General features: G+C 40.9%; 2 protein-coding genes across 12 annotated transcripts in view; one reads left to right on the forward strand and one right to left on the reverse strand.

Moving 5' to 3' along the window:
• On the forward strand, positions 1-16,247 carry LOC107998949 (kinesin-like protein Klp10A). Of its 9 annotated transcripts, XM_062075538.1 has the most exons (13): positions 29-837; positions 3,920-4,014; positions 4,095-4,202; positions 4,831-4,947; positions 5,950-5,980; positions 6,711-7,131; positions 7,317-7,890; positions 7,966-8,215; positions 8,284-8,438; positions 8,524-8,727; positions 8,805-8,979; positions 11,709-11,801; positions 12,998-16,247. In XM_062075538.1, the coding sequence occupies exons 1-13, from the start codon at positions 771-773 to the stop codon at positions 13,129-13,131; spliced, it is 2,424 nt and encodes an 807-aa protein (XP_061931522.1). In that variant the 5' UTR covers positions 29-770; the 3' UTR covers positions 13,132-16,247. The 9 variants fall into 9 exon arrangements, with proteins under 9 accessions (XP_061931518.1, XP_061931520.1, XP_061931522.1 ...); XM_062075534.1 differs by lacking the exons at positions 11,709-11,801; positions 12,998-16,247 and adding an exon at positions 9,574-11,147 and having other exon boundaries at positions 1-837; XM_062075539.1 differs by lacking the exon at positions 11,709-11,801.
• The window catches only part of LOC107998989 (protein adenylyltransferase Fic), a 16,750-nt gene continuing 13,950 nt past the window's right edge, over positions 15,813-18,612 (reverse strand). For all 3 annotated transcript variants that reach the window (XM_017058606.3, XM_062075548.1, XM_062075549.1), the window contains 3 exons: positions 18,006-18,488; positions 17,036-17,906; positions 15,813-16,963 (listed from right to left, as the gene is read on the reverse strand). In XM_017058606.3, the coding sequence (XP_016914095.1) occupies positions 16,591-16,963; positions 17,036-17,906; positions 18,006-18,195 (1,434 nt within the window). In that variant the 5' untranslated portion in view covers positions 18,196-18,488 and the 3' untranslated portion in view covers positions 15,813-16,590. The remainder of the gene's footprint in view (positions 16,964-17,035; positions 17,907-18,005; positions 18,489-18,612) is intronic.

The following is an 18,612-nucleotide window of genomic DNA, read 5'->3' on the forward strand; positions in this document are numbered from 1 at the left end:
GCATCGTGACAGATGTCGCGACGATAGCAGTCGACCGAAAGTTGGCGCTCGCAGTCTTTCCGTTATTAATAACGGACACTGGCAGTATCCCGGCACAAAATCCCGGAAACATCTCGTTCGTGAAATTCAACGAATCTCCGAATGTAATTTCGAATCGTTGTGTCTTCGTTTTGGTGTACTTTCAAATTCGTGGAAAGAGAGTGTGCCGTCTCGTGGATTACACGTCGTATCATTTTAACGAGAATTCGCGAAAACGGGCGTGCCTTGGACAATCGGCGACGTCCCTGACGTGAAAATACACAACGGCGAGAAGTGGTGGACAACGACAGCAAGACATCGACTGCGGTTACACATTGCGACAAAAGGGACTAACAGTCCATAGAGGCGATAAAGCAGAAGAACAAAGAAAAGGGAAACGAGGAAAATAGAACCAAACGGCAATAGTAACAGCAGCAGTGGTAACAACGGTGACGGGAAGGGAAAAGTACAAGCTACAACGGTGGAGAGGAACGCGATACAGCCGCGTGATTTTGAACGCGAACACAGACGTAACTGTCAACGGTCAGATTTGAAAGTCTCGCAAATTGCAGGGTCCTCGTAAGGCTTCCCTCGCGAGAATCGTTGTATTTTCGTCACGTCAACATCGTTAACGTCGTGTCATATTGTCGCCGTCTTTGTCGTCGTCGTCGTCGTCGTCGTTGTCGTCGTGTTCGATCCGGTGAAAAACCGGTCGTCTTATAATATTAACCACGGTGTGAGAACGCGACTAAATGACCATGGACCTCCGCATGTACAACATCGAGACCGGCTACAGTATAAATATCAAAAGGACGGACGGTGAGTAACGTATCTCGTGGAAGTATTTTTAGACATATTCAGACAGCCGATCGCGTGCGCAAAGCTTCGCGGCTAGTGCCAACGAAAATCGAACACGATTGCGAGGAGATATCTCTTCGATCAATCGGTCTGACTTTTCAGCTTTTTTTCAATGTCAATCGATATACGGAGTAATTGTATCTCTCCCATTATGACCAATGTTAATCAATTTCGCGTAAGATTTAATCGAATACCGATGCATCACGAATTAAATATCGGTACGTCGATCATTACCATTCTCGTGAAAACGCGAGAATAATCGTAAATACTACGTTGTATAATGTATTATGTATTTCCCCTGAATCGAGCAAACGAACAGAGCACATCCTACTCCTATCGGACCACGCAGCCGCTGCACGTTGCGTGTACAAGCCGCATCCTTGAATCGACGAATTATTCGAATATAAATATGTAGTGGACATCGCGATATACGCGATAAATGTGAAGAATCGATCGAATAATCTTGATATACGAATCGAAACGCAAAATACCGGCATTACGTCGATATTTTTCGATGTAAATTCATATTTATAAAAATGAAACTATAAAAATGCGGAATTAATCTGATATATGCATATTTCTTATACGAAAATATCAATTAATAATTAATTATTGTTGATTATTGAATTTTTGTTTGAAATTTTTAAGATATTTTTCTATCAAGATTCTATCAATGATTTCAGTAGATACAATGCCGGAATATGAAAGAGAAATAAAATTTTCATTTCTACACGTAACAAAATTCTATTGTTTTCGATAACTTCACTCGTGGGATTTGTGGACAATTGCTTCGATACATATTTATAAGTATACGAGCATCGATTATATTTAATCAAGTTACAAATCGCGCGAAGTTTCGCAAAAATTATTATATAGGGGAAAAATGAAAGTCGGAAAAAATATCGGGGAATTATTTCGATTCGGTAATGTATTCGGTAGTTTCGATTAGATTTTATCGTCGCAATATCATTATTAAAATACTGGTATCAAATCTCTGATACTCGGGTGTCCTTGCATTTCGATACTAACCTTTTCACGTGCCATATTTGTTTTCTTTCTTTCCTTATTTAAGCTCGACCCGCGTGTATCAGTAGAGAAACTCCATACACGGATACTTAGAGTATGTAGCGGGGAGGACAATATTGAACATTATCATTCCTTAAGTTTTTATTCGTTCTTCGTTTTTGTTATTCGTTATTCACTTATCGATCTATAGTCGACGACAGGTAAGCGAAGGAAACAAGCTACAAGCGAAGGAGGGAATTAAACGCAAATAGGGAATAAGAAGAAACGTCATCTCAACGAATAATTTTTTTACGAATCTCGTCGAATAATTTTTTAATTTTTATCATAAGATCGAAAAAAATTTGGAACAATGATAACAATGTCGTATTTATCGTATATTAATTTTAAAGGGAAAATTATTCGAACCTCGTAAAAATTGTCGAGTAAATCTATAATGTATATGTCAATGTTTTTTTCGATCAGATAGAAATTTTGTGCAGATAGATTTATTAATCGACGAATGTTCGTCGCATTGTTGTCGCGCCTCGCCGGTGCGACAGACCACGCGGTACTTTTCTACCAATTCGCTGTCGCCTTTTTGTTGGGCGTGCAATAAGGAACGAGGTTCGATTCGGTCGAAAGATGAACGGATAAATATCCTTTCACCGTGCGTTTCTCGCGCTCGACGCGTGCAACGAGACCAGAACGAGAGCTACCATCGTCGGCAACACCTCATTCGAGTCATTAATCGCGTCCCTCTTACGCGCTCTAAATGTTACACGACCCTAGAAACATTTCTTGAAATTTTTCGTCGAACCTTTTTCGGTCAATTCGGTTTTGCCGATTCGCGCGTAAATCCGAGAAAAGGAGGCGCTATCTAACGAGCAGCTCGCGAACACTTGGCTTCTTTTTCTCGATCGATCCAGCTCATGTTTCGGGCCAAGAAGAAATCGAGAGGAAGCAATTCTATTTGCTCGCGTTCTCCCGATGCGGCGCGCACGGCGTGGCGCGGTCGAATGACTCAGACGGTTCGCCAAGAAAGGAGACAGCACCGATGTTCGCGATTTTCATTTCACGTTTTTCGTTACTTTACTCTTGTTCCAATAACTCGATCCGTCAACACTTGTCCCTAATAGTATATGCATCGGTGGTTATCTAATCTTAAACTCGGTAATAACATTTACAGCTTACGCTCGTCCATATAAATAGAAATACTTTCGGTTGTTCTATCCGATCTAAGGGCAGTTTCGAATCGATTAACGAAACGAGTATCCGAGATTCTCTCGTCACAATCTTGTAAAATAACGCGATTACGAATGTTTCGCATTTCCTCGATGTCGCTTTATTATTTTTTTTTGTTTTTTTCGAAACGATGCTGTTCAAAACAAATCCGTCACTCATACGTAACGCAATGTAACGCAATGCAACGCGGTGCGACGCAACAAGTGGGCAAATCCCCCCCTCTCCCTTCCTGATGCCGCGATCCATCATCCATCGATGGGAGTTATTCGCATTTCACGGTCCACAATCAAATCCCTGCAAAAGAATGTTTCTCGTTCGTTCTTGTTGCCGATCGAAAATCGAAATGGAAAGCGGTATAGGGACGCGTGGTCGATTCGCGACGGGGGACGACGGTTTGTACCAAGCCGTGCACGTGGGCGCTGCATCCTTATAAGGATGCCCGTCGCGAGATTCTTACTTCGGCGAACCATACCTTTTATCCAATCTTACGTCATCTACGAACACGTTTCCTCGCCCGATATCTCCTTGATAAACCTTCCATCGAATATCTTTTCGACGGAATAATTGGGATAAAAATCCCCTTCCCCTCCCTTCTTCGTACACTCCTTTCGATATCCATCATCCAAGATCGGAGGCACGTTTCTCGCTATCCTATTTCGAACGATCGATTCGAACACGGTTTAAATTTCATTCAGATTTCTAAATTTCGCGTTTAATTCGAATTATTCGCAAAGTATCGTTATATGCAAGGGAAGAAAATGGATGGATAAAAAAGTTTGCGATTAATTTGTTTCAGGTCGTGTTCATTCAGCAGTGGTTTCGGGTATTAATTGGGAACAACGCACCGTTACCGTAGAATGGTTCGAGAGAGGAGAGACGAAAGGAAAAGAGGTATATATACATATATATTGTACCGTATATTCGCAAAGTGGAAAAGCAAAGGATAAATAGGAAATTCGTCTCGATTTTAGGTCGAGATAGATGCGATCATCGCGTTGAATCCCGACCTGACCAATCAGAAAACCATAGAATCACCCGCTCAGATGAACAATCACACGTTGATATCTTCGAGAGCACGGGTACGTATCTCACGATCGTTCGATCGCTCGATCGCTCGATCGCCTCCTTTCCTTAAGAAACATCGCGCGACAACGTTGGACGAACGAATAGGTAAAAAGTGTAGAAGAGGAAAAGAAAGAGAAGGAAAAAAAGAAAAGAAAAAGATCGACACGAATTCCACGCTCTCGCCCCGCCTCTTCGCGTTTTTCTTTCCGCGATCGATCTCGAAATCGCGTAGTTTTTTCACATCATTCGTGTGGGTGAAAGAGAGAGAAAAAGAGGAGAGAAAGGCGAGAGAGAGAGAGAGAGAGAATGCTTTGACAACGAAACGGATCATTGCCGATCGAGCGACCTCTCGTCGTTCCTGCTTATTAACACGATTACATCTTTTTTCCTCCATGGACGCTGCTCATTATCACGGATTTGGGCCTGCGATGGATCATCTCACCGATCTCGGGCCTCCCCCGTCCGAAACCGATCGAATCCCAATACGACCTCGCATCGCCGTCTCATCGCCCGCCCCGCGTCTCCGCAATCTCACGAACGCGATCGCGACTCCCTCCTCCCCCGAGATAAATAACTTGAAATTGCCCTCGTCACGCCGCGAAATATACCGCACCATTCCATTCCGAACGAACGAAAACGCAGGATTCTTCGGACGAGGAAGACGAGGGGGTGGACGAGTCGGAAAACCAAGAGGAGGGCCCCCTTGGACGGCACAGCGGTCACACCGCAAGAAACGGCCTTGCATCCGCCACACTTCCTGTACGAGTCGTTACTGCTCTTTCGGTAAACGCGCCCAACCCCGCGCCTCTACTCCCACCATGCTTCCTTCCTTATACTTGTACATCGCACGCCGTCCATCCTTGCTTTTTCCTCCTTCTCCTCCGCTTCCATCCTTATCCACCATCGTTGCTCTTCTTCCCTTCTCTTATATACTCTTATGTATATAATATTTATATACCCTATATACGCTTCGTCACTTTGTCACGTCTCGAAGTAATCGATGCCACTCCGCACGTAATATTCGTCGCGCCACCACCTTCAACGCGGCTAATAAAGACGTTACGTTCGCGGACGTCTTATCTTCTTTCTTACTTCCCCCACTCCGCCACCTATCCCCCTCTCCCCCGCCATCTTTCGACCGAACGAATAAACGCAGAGTGTACAGTTTCACCACGCTTCGTGCGAAGAAGAAACGCTTTCTCTCGCGCGTGGAAAGAAAAAAGAAAGAAAGAAGAAGAAAAAAAAGAACAACCCTTTCTTCCCGCTTTTCGTTTCATCCAAATTGGAATCCGTGAATCGGATCGAATGTCGAATCGAGTTATCCACGATCCCGATCGTTTTTCATCTTTCATCTTTTCTTCCATTTTCGTTCGTTTTATGTTTTCTTCGCTCGACGCGACGAATCATTCCCACGCGCACGCACGCACCCCCCCACCCCACCCTCCCCACTCCCCAAACACGACGAAAAATCTCGCGACATTCTCTAGATTTCGATTCGTTGATCTTTCATTATTATCATTATCATTATTATTATTATTATTATTGTTATTGTTATTGTTATTATTATTATTCGGTCAACGTGTTATTTATTTATTTATATATATACATATATATATACACTTTTCTCGATTCTTTTTAAACATCATTGAATTATTAAGAGCACCGTCAAACTTTTATTATTTATTTTTTTATCGCTCGAAATAAAATTCGTAAAATGACAATCTCACGATATATCACGTTTCCTGTTTCTTCTTTTTTCAGCATTCGATCAAGCCATCGATTCCAGTGAAAGGTATGTCGTGTGGCGAGCAAGACGTTAACAGTTACGACGCCTTCTCTCGCATTTGGGATAGATTCGTGACGTGAAAAAGAGAAAAAGAAAATAATAATGCCACGTGTATACGCGTATCGATCCCGAACACGTTCAATTTCGCGTCGTCCACGAGCGCCTCGTCGAATCGCGAATCATCGATTTTTCCAACGAATGGCGAATCGAATACACCACGCCGTCCACTCGACGCGTACACCAACCGGCCACCGTGGTGCTAGTGTTCACGCTCTGAACTATCGACGCTCTTGCGCCGTATGCAAAATCGCGCAAGGGCAAGAACCTCGACGAGCAGAGAGAGAGAGAGAGAGAGACGGTGCGCGAAACACAGTCGAGCGTGTGTATAACCTCGTGTCCCTGCTGCGTCTCTCTTTCTCCCGTCTCTCCCTATCCGCTTCCACCTCGTTTTTTCTTCCGTCTCGCGATTCGAAATGAGGTTCGACCGTTTGGCCTTCTGTTTCGGGAAAAAGAATAAGATCGACGACGTGGGCGAGGAGGGAAGGATCGAGGAATGGGTTGAAACCCTCTCGGAACGAGTCCTCTCGGAGCAGGGTAAATAAATAAATCATCGGGCGCGATCAGTCGATAAAAATCGAACTTCGAATTCTCGATATTCCCGGAGTAGAGAAACACGCCCCCAAAGAGATTCTGATACCGAGATCAGATCCCGCGACTGATCAGGCATACTTTGCAGCGGGTTTCAACAGACAATCGTCGCGACAAACGGGTCGGCCAACCAACATAATGCCGCCGGGCAGCACCGTGAACGGCCACGGTGACTCTGTGGCTGGATTGACAGGTAGAAGGGAGGCGGAGAGCGTGCCAACACCTACCACGGCCACGGCCGCTTCCTTCAACGTCACCCTCTCGGCCCTGGCCAAACAGAAGCAGCAGCAGCAACAGCAGCAGCAGCAGCAGCAGCAGCAGCAACAGCAGGCGGCACAACAGGTGGAGAACGGTCGTGGGAGGCGAACGAACGTGGTGAAAGAGGTGGAGAGGTTGAAGAAGAACCGGGAGGAAAGAAGGCAGAGGCAAGCCGAGTTAAAGGAAGAGAAGGAGGCTCTGATGAATTTAGATCCTGGTAATCCAAATTGGGAGTTTCTCGCTATGATAAGGTCAGGGTCCCCTCCCACCCTCTCTCGCTTTTTTCTTGTCGTTATTATTATTATAGTATTATTCTCTCTATTTTTTTTCTTTATTTATTTCTCTTTACATCGCACACCCGTTCCCCTCCGTCGGAACGTTGAAAACCGTTTCAAAATGTCGCGCCCGCCCGCGCCGTTCTTTCTTCCGTTCACAGGGAGTATCAGAACAGCATCGAGTTCAGGCCGCTCCGGGAGTCGGACGTGGTGGAGGATCACCAAATCACCGTGTGCGTGAGAAAGCGCCCCCTGAACAAGAAGGAGATAGCGCGGAAAGAGGTGGACGTGATCAGCGTGCCCAGCAAAGATCAAATGGTGGTACACGAGCCGAAGGCCAAAGTCGATCTCACCAAATATTTGGAGAATCAAATTTTCCGTTTCGACTACGCGTTCGACGAGACGTGCAACAACGAGATCGTGTACAAGTACACGGCGAAACCTCTGGTCCAGACGATCTTCGAGGGTGGGATGGCCACCTGTTTCGCATACGGTCAAACGGGAAGCGGGAAAACCCACACGATGGGCGGCGATTTTAACGGGAAAACTCAGGATTGCAAGAAAGGTATATACGCGATGGTTGCCAACGACGTGTTTAAGTGTCTCAAATTGTCCAAATATCGCTCCCTGAACCTCATCATTTCCGCGAGTTTCTTCGAAATTTATTCGGGGAAAGTGTTCGATTTGCTGGCGGACAAGGAAAAACTTCGCGTTTTGGAGGATGGGAAACAACAGGTACCGTTCACATTCCTTCCTTCCTTCCTTTCGCGCTGCGTGTATGTAAAACCCCGCCCGTGTTCCTCGTTTCAGGTACAGATCGTCGGATTGACGGAGAAGGTGGTGGAGTCGTGCGACGAAGTATTGAAATTGATACAACACGGGAACAGCGCGAGGACCAGCGGCCAGACAAGCGCCAACTCCAATTCGTCTCGATCGCACGCCGTGTTTCAGATCATAGCCCGTACACCGGCCACCCATAAAGTTCACGGAAAATTCTCGTTGATCGATCTCGCCGGAAACGAGAGAGGAGCCGACACGTCTTCCGCCAACAGACAAACTCGTGAGTCACCCTCGTCGTTACCCTCCTCGAGATTACTTTTATACGCGTGTTATCATCCTCGTTTCCAGGAATGGAAGGCGCGGAGATCAACAAGTCACTGTTGGCCTTGAAAGAATGCATTCGAGCGTTGGGCCGCAAAGGAACGCATTTACCGTTCAGGGCTAGCAAGTTGACGCAAGTGTTAAGGGACAGCTTCATCGGTGAAAAATCCAAGACTTGCATGGTAAAAAAGAAAAATCATTGATATTATCGAGAAATAGTCGAGTCAAAAATTCCGTTAAATTCCTGTTCTCTCTCTCCTCTCGCAGATCGCCATGATCAGTCCGGGAATGAGTTCCTGCGAACATTCGTTGAACACTTTGAGATACGCGGATCGAGTGAAGGAATTGGCGGCCACCGATCCAACGGAGGTGAAAATTTCCTCGACGGACGACGAACGGGAGTTAAAAATCGAGGCACAGTCGAACAACGTGCTGTCGGACAGCGACTTGGCGCAATTGAGATCCCTGAACGTAAGTTAAATAAATAAATATTCCCTGAACGTTTATTTATTTATCGCGCGATATCGACAAGAGTGAATTTTAACCAGGAGAGCGAAATATCCCAAGATCTTTACACGTTTCACGAGGCGGTGTCCGCGTTGCAAATGCTTGAGGAGGAAGTCTTGGATACGCACAAAATGGTTATGGATCAAACGACCAGATTTCTCAACGATGCACACAGTGTGTTCAGTGTGACTCACGAAGTAGACTATGACCAAGAAGGTAAGACGGTTAAACCGCATTTGACGATTCCAAACCCTTCGTATTCTACACCCTCGATATCCTGCTCGCTCGCGTATCTCGCGTATGCACGCATACATGCATGCACCCATGCACGATGAATCGGTATATATATATATATATATCTCTTCTCATCTCCCGTCTTGTTTCGACATGCATCAGATGTATATACGTATCTCTTTCGCACGCGTGCGTAATCGTTCCTCTCTACTCGTTCGTTTCGTTTCCCAAAACTGGTTCAAACTTTTTTTATTTATTTATTTACTTCCCATTTCGAATTTCTCTCTTTTTCGTTTTCACACGAAACGACTCCCTCTTTTCGATCGAAAACGCATGCCTAAACGTCGATTTGATGGGAGCTACTACTACTGTTGCTACTACTACTACTACTACTACTACAACAACAACATTACCACATCTTCCTATTTTCCGGTTCATATCGGCAATCGAAAAAGATAATGTCGTTCTTCGGGACAAAAAGTTAGTACGATTCGACGGCAAGAAGCAAAAAAAAAAAAAAAAACGCATACAAAAAAGCGTCAAGTTTTATTGTGTATATGTGGAATTTTGCGACAGATTCACGCGGTAAAGATAAGGCAAAGGCAAGTCGTCGGTTAGAATCGAACTTAGAAGCCGAGAGGACAACAACGACAACGACGAAGACGACGACGACGACGACAGCAACAACAACAACAACAACAATAACAGCATCAACATCAACAACTACGAGTACGACGACGACGATGACAACGAGTTCGAGCACGGTGGCTGTGTCGATAAGTGACGATATCGTTTCGTATAACGACCGATGGTCCAACGTGAATAGGAATATCGATAAGAAAATAAAGAATTCGTTAAAATCTCCTTGGCGGGATGAAATGGAATGTGAAAGTGACGTAAATTCTTGCGATAGGTGTGACGAATCGTCGAACGTTTTCGAATCGACTCGCGTCGAGGAAATCGCGGCGGATCGTACCATTCGTCCAAAGTGTTTATCGCGCATCGAAAATATTTGGGCGACCAACGATTTGTCTGGAAACGTGGGCGAGAGAGCAAGCCCATCCCGTCGGATGGATAATCGTACGCCACGATTTAAACGAGTCGCAAACAGTGGGAAAAAGTATCATTGGTCCGGAACTTTCAACGATCGCGCGAAAAGATACTCATCCGTCGATAATGAAAAATTATCCACCTATGCGAAAACTCGTCGTTTCTCTAGCAACGATCGTGAAATCATTGCTACGGATTCGAATTACGATCATAACTTGGATGGGTTCGATGACGAGAAGACCGTCAAGAAGACGAAATTGTTTCGCTGCGATAAGTTCAACTTTACCGACAAAGAAAGAAGCAACGAGAGCGCGAGACATTTGTTCGATCGTCGATCATCGTTAGATTTTTTCGAAGAAAGATTTAACATACCGCGTGAAGAAGAGGGATATCATGGTCATCGTTCTCATCGACGAAACGGAACGATCGAACAACGAGGGAACGAGAAAAATGAAGAGATCTTCGACTCGGCGAGCTCCTCCGGATCCTCCGACCGCGTCGATAACTACGATCCCGATCAATCCACCATTATCGATCGATATAAACTCACCCTCTCCACCGTATACGTTCGTAAACATCGTTGGATATCGATCGACGATCAATCCAAAATCATAGTTTGCAATTTTGTGTCACTTTTCAAAGATATTATTCTTTTTACTTTTTTACCCAGCCTGTACATAGCAATTTTTATTTACGCGAACAGAACGGAGGAGCGATAAGTTTTCGATAACGCGTTTTTCCAACAGGAATCAATCGTTTTCGCACTATACATTCCTCTTTTTCTTTTTTTTCTTTTTTTTTTCTCATCTCGTTTCCTTTATACATTATATTTTTTTTTCCTTCTCCTCTTTGCCCTATATATATTGATACCTTTCTATCGATAATATGATAATTTTTATATTTTGACATCAAATCTTTAGCGTTAAAATAGACAAAGCGAGCAACACACCGCACAATGTTTTGCGGATTTCTATTGGTATACGATTTTTTTTTTTATTTTTAATTTCGACGATAATTACAAATGTAAAAACTAACCGATACGTACACGCGATAATTGAATAACTTCATTAAAATTTATTTAACGAACGAAAGTTTACGAATATATGTGTTATTTTATTTTTATTATTATTATTATTATTATTATTATCGTTATTGTTATTATTATTATTATTATTATAATTATTATTATTATCATTATTATTATTATTATCATTATTATTATTATTATATGTATATATTTTTTTTCCATTAATTGAAACAACAGTGTATGGCTGTTTAATAACGGTTTGATTAGTACGAATATTGAATCAACAGAAAATAAATCAGATTATTTTTTACGATCACGGCCATTCGTTGTAATGCACAACAATATAACATTTCGTTTTTTATTTTCTCGAGAACGAAAATATATATATATATACATATATGTATATAGAAACATATATAGAAAAAAAAAAAAAAGAAACGAGGCTCTCGCGTTGTCGCGTTTGCCCCGCGAAAATGATTGTTTTCTAGCTATCGGTAAAAGAAGCAAAGGCTCGTACAACAGCAGTGGTAATGACAACACCATCAACAAGAACAACAACAACAACGACAACAACAACAACAACAACAACAACATTGATTGACACGTTTGAATGTAACGTCACAAACCGTTGCAGATTTGAGACGGAAAAGAACAAAGTTTGAGTCGCCCAACCTGAGGAAGTTCTTGTTGCATAGACGTCTGATAGAGAGATTACAATTTTCCGATGGTACGAAATCATACGATTCAAAATCATATATTATAAAATCGCCTGTCAAAAGTTGCTTACCTTAATACGCATCCGAAATACTTGCATTAATTTCGAGATATCACGATATACGCGAAGGCATCATCGATACATCTACATTCGTATCACTACCGACATTCCTTAAAAAAAAAAAAAATGTAACGCTTGCTTTGAATCGCGCGATAACTGTGCCCACAGTTATATATCCTACATGTGGACATCGACGAACGTATGTATCCGGATGATCAGAAACAATTTTCGAACGTTCGAATATATATATATATACATTTTTCCCATGAGATGGAACCGAACGTGAAACACGTGGAACACATTGGATCGAAAAATGAGCGAGTCGCAGGATTTTGTTACACGGATAATTGGAACCGCGCGCATACAGAGCAACGCGTACTTCTTTTTCTTCTTCTTCTTCTTCCTTCATTTTCTCTTCCTTCTCCTATCTTCATTTACTCTTTTTTATTGCACATATTTCTTTCCCGCCGTAATAAAACGGACTGTGTATACCTCTCGTCATTACGTTAATAGCCACTTTTTTTATCGACACATCGCGTTTTTATATATTTTTCAAGTATCGCGATATCTTCCCTTTATGGAGAAAGAGAGAGAGAGAGAGAGAAGGGAGCGAGAGAAAAGAGAGTGGGATAGAGAATGTCGATTTCTCTTCATGTATGAATATAAAATTGAACCATTAATAAATATTACTTTTATAATAATAATTTTAACACAAAGAAATTATTTCCTTCGTAAAAACTTATTCTGCCCTGTATAATAATGGACTAATCTTGAGTACGCGATCAAACTTATAATTTACACGTGAATTCCTCGTTTTTCCACGCAAAACTGAAACGCTTGCAAATTTAACTTTCTGCGATGCCGATATTTAACGAAAATAGAAAGCTCGATCTATTTCACTTATCGCGTTCCTCGCTACACACACACACACACACATATATATATATGTATATACTTTTGAAATGTACACGCATGTATATATCGGGAACGGACGATTGCGTATCGAATCGTTCACATCGACGAAATCATCCGTCAAAACTTACGTTTCATTCGCAAATTCACCAAATCCTTTTCCGATTGCTATCGCAAAGAAAACAAAAACCGGTGTATTTACCAGCCGTGCACTGAAAGCGTGTTGTTTGTTGCAGAGTATGCCCAAAAGTGGGAACAGCTATTGGTGCAGCAGCGCGATATCTTTAACGCCGCAATTGATCAAGTCAGTCAGTTTCGCGGACAATTGTTGCAAGAGGAACAGATCAGCCGGAAGATGACGAACTCGTAACTCACGATACGATTAACGTAGATTTGTTTACACGTACGCATGAGAGAGAAAGGGAGAGAGTGGAAGAGGAAGAAAGAAAGGAAGAGAGAAAGAGGGTGAACGAGAATAAACGAGTATAAGCGAGGAAAAAAAGTTATGAGAAAGAGGTAGGAGAAAGAAACACGAGTTTTACGGTTCCACGACAACTATTAGGATCAAGGACGACAATGGACGACGACTGGTGGATATGGAGGGAACAACTTTCATAGGTTTGCGGCGTATTATCTTTAATTCCGAATATGCGATCACAAAGTAACCAGATCCTTTTTTTTTCTTTCTTTCTTTCTTTTTTTCTCTCCTCTCCTTTCCATTCGATTCGTTCTCGATCGACCCTTGACTGTAAAAACTCGAAGATGAACAGAGACGACAGACGATCATCGTCCGCCCATATATACTCCCTTGCGTCTCCTACGTTTCTCCCCTCTTTTCTCCTATTTTTCTTCCTCTCCCTTTCTCCTTTTTGTTCTTATCGCTAGCTTTACTATCTTATTATCTTATTTTTCCGTGGTGACACGCGCCACGCAAAATCATATCTATCTCCGCATGCGTTTAATCGATCGTATCCCGCGTGCTTCATTTCACTCGTAATCGCCTCGCAATTATCTCGTTCGAATATCGCGAAACGATACGTCCCCGATATAAAAGAAACGATTCCTCCGATATACGCGGATATCAATGGATATTAATTAGATCGATGGAGATGTATACGTACGTACGAACGAATAAATGGCAAAATCGAATGAATTCTATCCACTACTATCTTCTCGATCATTTCTGTCTCTGTGTCTAGAGAAAGAAAAGAAAAGAAACAAAACAAAACAAAACGCGATAAAAAATATCCTTGCGTTTTCAAACGAACGTTTTCGTGACCGATCCAAATTGCCAAATCTATCTTTCTTCTAATTATCTTAATTTCAAATGTGAATGTGTACGCGTGCGAATATTACATACGTTTTGTCGAAAAATTCAATTGAATAAAAAAAGAAGAGAAATACCACGTATATGCACGTATTTTATCCAATCTTAATAAATTCATACGTTCAACTTGTACACACCCAAATTATATACATATGATTCATCAAACTACGTACTTTGAACGTTAGATCTTTTGGTAAATTATTTTTTATCGTAATCGCTTCTCTAAACCTCCTTCGTAATTCGACAAAAATCCGCGAGTAAACTCGATTTTCGCGTCAACTTGAACCATGCATCGTTAACAATATCTATCTCTTAAGAAAAATTGATGGATCGATTTCTCTCGAGTTGACACGATGTAGTTTATTTTTTTTTTTTTTTTTTTTTTTTTTTATCAAACTATTAGAAATTACACTTGACGTTTTAAATTACGAAATCTAATCGTTTCCCCTTCAAACGCCCTTTTTCTTTTCTTTTCACCTTTCTTTCTTCCTCCCTCCCTTTCTCTCTCGCTCCCTCCCTCCTTCCCTCCCACCCTCCCTTTTTCTCTCTCTCTTTTTTCTTCCGTCTTTTTACTCAAGAATCTGGAATCGGTGTAATATCGCTTCTTATTCTCGTTATCATTTGGTTTCATTTCTCTATATATATATATATTTTTTATATCTTCTACAAAAAACAAATCTTCGTAGACACTTTATTGAAAACGCATCGAGCAATGCGCGATACCTTAACGTCTTTTCTTGCGATCAATCTTATTTTTATCGATTCGATCGATCTGTGAAACCGAGTACGACACGCATAGACAGTTAGAAATAAAGAGAGAGAGAGAGAGAGAATATATATACGAGTGAATGGACAAATGTATGTATGTATGTATGCATGTATGTGTGGGCGAGTGTGAGCGCGTGTGTCATTGGTGTAAATGAAAATGAAAACGGAATGAAAGAGTACGAAAAGTCGATAAGTGGTCAACCTACGTTGTTAGCTGAATATGATTTTTATAGAAATGTATTTATATAGATAAAAACTACATCGTTATATTGCATAAAAAAAAAAAAAAAAAAAAGAGAAATTTGCACGTCTAGTGTAAAAATTTTGTTCACTCGTGATACACGTTTTAACCGAATGCGCTTTGAAATCGATGCGAATTATCTTTGTATCGTTTCTTTTTCCTCTCCCTATCCCCCTCCCCCCGATATAGCGACAGTAATGTTTTATTAGATTATAAAAAAAAAAATTATAAAAATTAAAGTTTCGTAGCAGTCGAGCATTCGATACTTTTTTTTCCTTATTATTAATCGTAACGCAGAATTGAATAGCGAGAAGAAAAGACGTTGGAATCGATGATACGACAGTTGAAAATAGCACGTTACGAGCGACAACTCACTTCAACATCTATATTATTCAATGCGTAACGCGTAGTATCGGATGTAGGTAGATTTTTGAATACAGCGATATAGCGATATTACTTTTCATAGGGAAAAAAAAAAAAAAAAGAAAAAAATTGAACAAAAGATAGAACGAAACAATATTATAAATCGTAGTACACGCTGTGCTTTCTTAATTTTCCATTTTCTTTCTTATGCCTATCAGAGAAAATAATCCAGCATTGTTTTTTTGATGAATAAAGTACAATTGGTTTGAAGCTAGATGAAAAATTTCAGAGAGATCGATACAAATTAACAAAACCGTATAAAAATAATAATTAAAATACATTGATGCAGCGATTTATAAAATAAGGATTTATTAAAAATCGATGTATCTACATCGTATCGTAAAGTAACTTGTCCAGCAAGTAGCAATCAATTACACGACTATCCATAAATTTATACATTTTCAAGATACATTCAATATCGACATATTTAAAAGTCGTCTAATTATAATAAATATATGTTAGCTTAACGTTGTATTCTTACATTAGATCACAGTCTTCGATTGAGTTTCACACTGTTCGCCGTTTTTCTTTGCTGACTGTTTTATACGATAAAAAGTAACAGAAATTACAAATGGAAGCATATTTTCGAATCGCATTGCCAACATTGGGACATGATTAATTCTTTAAAATGGATTCATGCATTTTATGAATTGTAAAAAAAAGGGAAAGATACATAATCTATCTTAAATATGAGAATAAAACGTATGCAATCGTACGGAAGTGGAAACATATTTTGATCTTCTAAAACGGATCGTATATTCAAGAAAAAAAAAAAAAAAAAGAAAAAGGTGCATCATTGATAATTCGAAGCAGAGTTGGAGGCTCGCGAATCGGAAGTTTTGATTCAAACATAAGAGATACGTTAAACGAAACGAAGGAAAACGATTTAGGAAATCATAATCTTTGGTTTAGCGAAACAGTAGTACTCGGAAACGTAGCATAAAAAATTACCGAAATTATTAATTCTTGAATCGTCGAGAAATCGTCAAAAGCATACACAATATTGAGACGGTTACATATTATATATATAGTATACGTGTTCGTTTGAAATCGTGTCGACGATTCGAGGATTAATCGGTATCAAAGGTATTGGTAGCACCATTTCTGAAATCATCTTCTAAAATAACCGTATTACGCTTTTCGGTGAATAAGGTATCTTGACTAAGTGCTGGAACTTGTCTAGAGAACTCGTTGGTTGCCCATAAGAACAAATCCAACGTTTGTTCCGTACACTCGGCTATAAATCGAACAAACGGTCGAACATCTCCGGTATTCGCTATTTGAAGATTTTCATAATATGTATGTCGATGTTGCTTATGGATAATAACCGGTGGATAACCAGCTTGCATGAGAATCATGTTCATAAGCAAACGCGAAGTTCTACCGTTTCCATCGGAGAATGGATGTATATGTACCAACTTGTAATGCGCCAGAGCTGCGTATCTAGAATAGAAGTAAAGAGGTAATGATTGAACAAAAGTATAGGAGAAAAAGAGGAGAAAGAAAAGATATTACCTGACCGGATGCATTCGAATAGCTCTCTCGCTATTCAACCATGATGCGAATTCCTCCATAAGATAATGAATATCTCCGGGACCGGGAGGTATGTGACCACCCACATAAACTTGAGTACGTCGAAATTGACCACCTTGTACGGGATCCACGTGTCCCAAAACGCGCGTATGAATCTCCAATATATCCTTAATAGAAATTGATCCTACCCTGTTGACCAGAGTCGCATTGATATATTTCATTGCAGCATCCAAGCCAAGAATTTCATTGTGCTCGTCGATGCTTTTACCAACAACCGCTGTACGAGTTTCAACAATTGCTCTGGTCTGAGCCAAATTCATCGTGTTTCCCTCAATGCCAACCGTATGATAAATATGTTGGAAGTAAGCCTCTTTCTTCGCGCGTATCAATGCCGCATTGTTATCAGGTATCGCGGATAATGCGTTTCTCTTCTCGTCTATGCGTCGAAGCATCCTTCGATCCAATTCTTCAACTACCCTAGCCGTTCTCTGACTGTTTATCAATGCTCCTTCGTGATTCGGTTGATAGCTTAATGCACGTACGTAATATTCGTTCGCTTTGATCACATCGTTTTGCGTGTATTCCAAGAATTCGCCGTAATGATTTAAGATATCCGGATGACAGGGTGCCAAAGCTACAGCATGCTGAAATAATTTAATCGCTTTCTTTTGCTTGCCTAATAATTTCATTTCTAATGCTAAATGTAACGAGGTTAAAGCTTCAGCGGTTGATGTTGCGCTATTTTCGATTTCCAACTGAGATCTTGGTAACGCCACATCTAAATGTACTTCATCGTAGATATTTAATACACTTTCCGACGGAAGCGGAATAAATACATGATGATAATTATTATCTGAAAGGAGAAACATAATCATTACAGTTGTCTCGATAAAGGTTAGATGGGCCACTAAAGATTAACGAATGGTGAAAATTCCGCGAGTTGGTAGCATACCTGATAAACCGCGAATATATTGAGACAATAACGTGCCGATAACGGCAACTGCGATACCAGATATGAATACGAGAAGTACAACTATGCGATTCGCCGTCATAGCGGCATTCACATTCTTAGTTCTTTCTTTTACGTATCCAAGCTTTTCATCATAAAACACATAACAGAACTTTTCACGTGATAAGAACATCTTGTATTTATGAAAAATTTGACTAAATATTCCTTTTGATCGTCAACGAATCGCAACATACTCTCAACTTGTTTTCAACACGTTTTACTCCTTGTTTTATACCAGTGACAAAACGGTGTTCTGCTTCGTTCGACATTTCGATCATGTGGTTCTTTTCAATTGGTCTAGTTTTCATTGCAGTCACGTAAGCAATCGATTCTCTCTTTCTCTCTCTATCTTTTTCTCCTATTTACAAATGTCACTAGCATCGTTCGTCGCAATGCAGTGCGGATTGGAAGATAGCGCCCTCTTATCTAAATACATATTTAAATTCCATAAGAATGGGTATTTTTGTATATATGAACGTCGTTGCGTTTTTGTGAATATCAAACAGTATTCAAATCTATTTTGTAGCACAGAATCGTACACGTTATCGTT

Source organism: Apis cerana, linkage group LG5 (assembly GCF_029169275.1).
Source record: "Apis cerana isolate GH-2021 linkage group LG5, AcerK_1.0, whole genome shotgun sequence".
Classification (NCBI taxonomy): domain Eukaryota; kingdom Metazoa; phylum Arthropoda; class Insecta; order Hymenoptera; family Apidae; genus Apis; species Apis cerana.

Excerpts from the sequence above, each read along its gene's own strand:
- LOC107998949 (XM_062075534.1), top strand. The coding sequence starts at position 771 with ATGACCATGGACCTCCGCATGTACAACATCGAGACCGGCTACAGTATA. Across the intron at positions 7,891-7,965 it reads TGGAGGATGGGAAACAACAG|GTACAGATCGTCGGATTGAC; the intron begins GTACCGTTCACA and ends TCCTCGTTTCAG. Across the intron at positions 8,728-8,804 it reads CGCAATTGAGATCCCTGAAC|GAGAGCGAAATATCCCAAGA; the intron begins GTAAGTTAAATA and ends AATTTTAACCAG.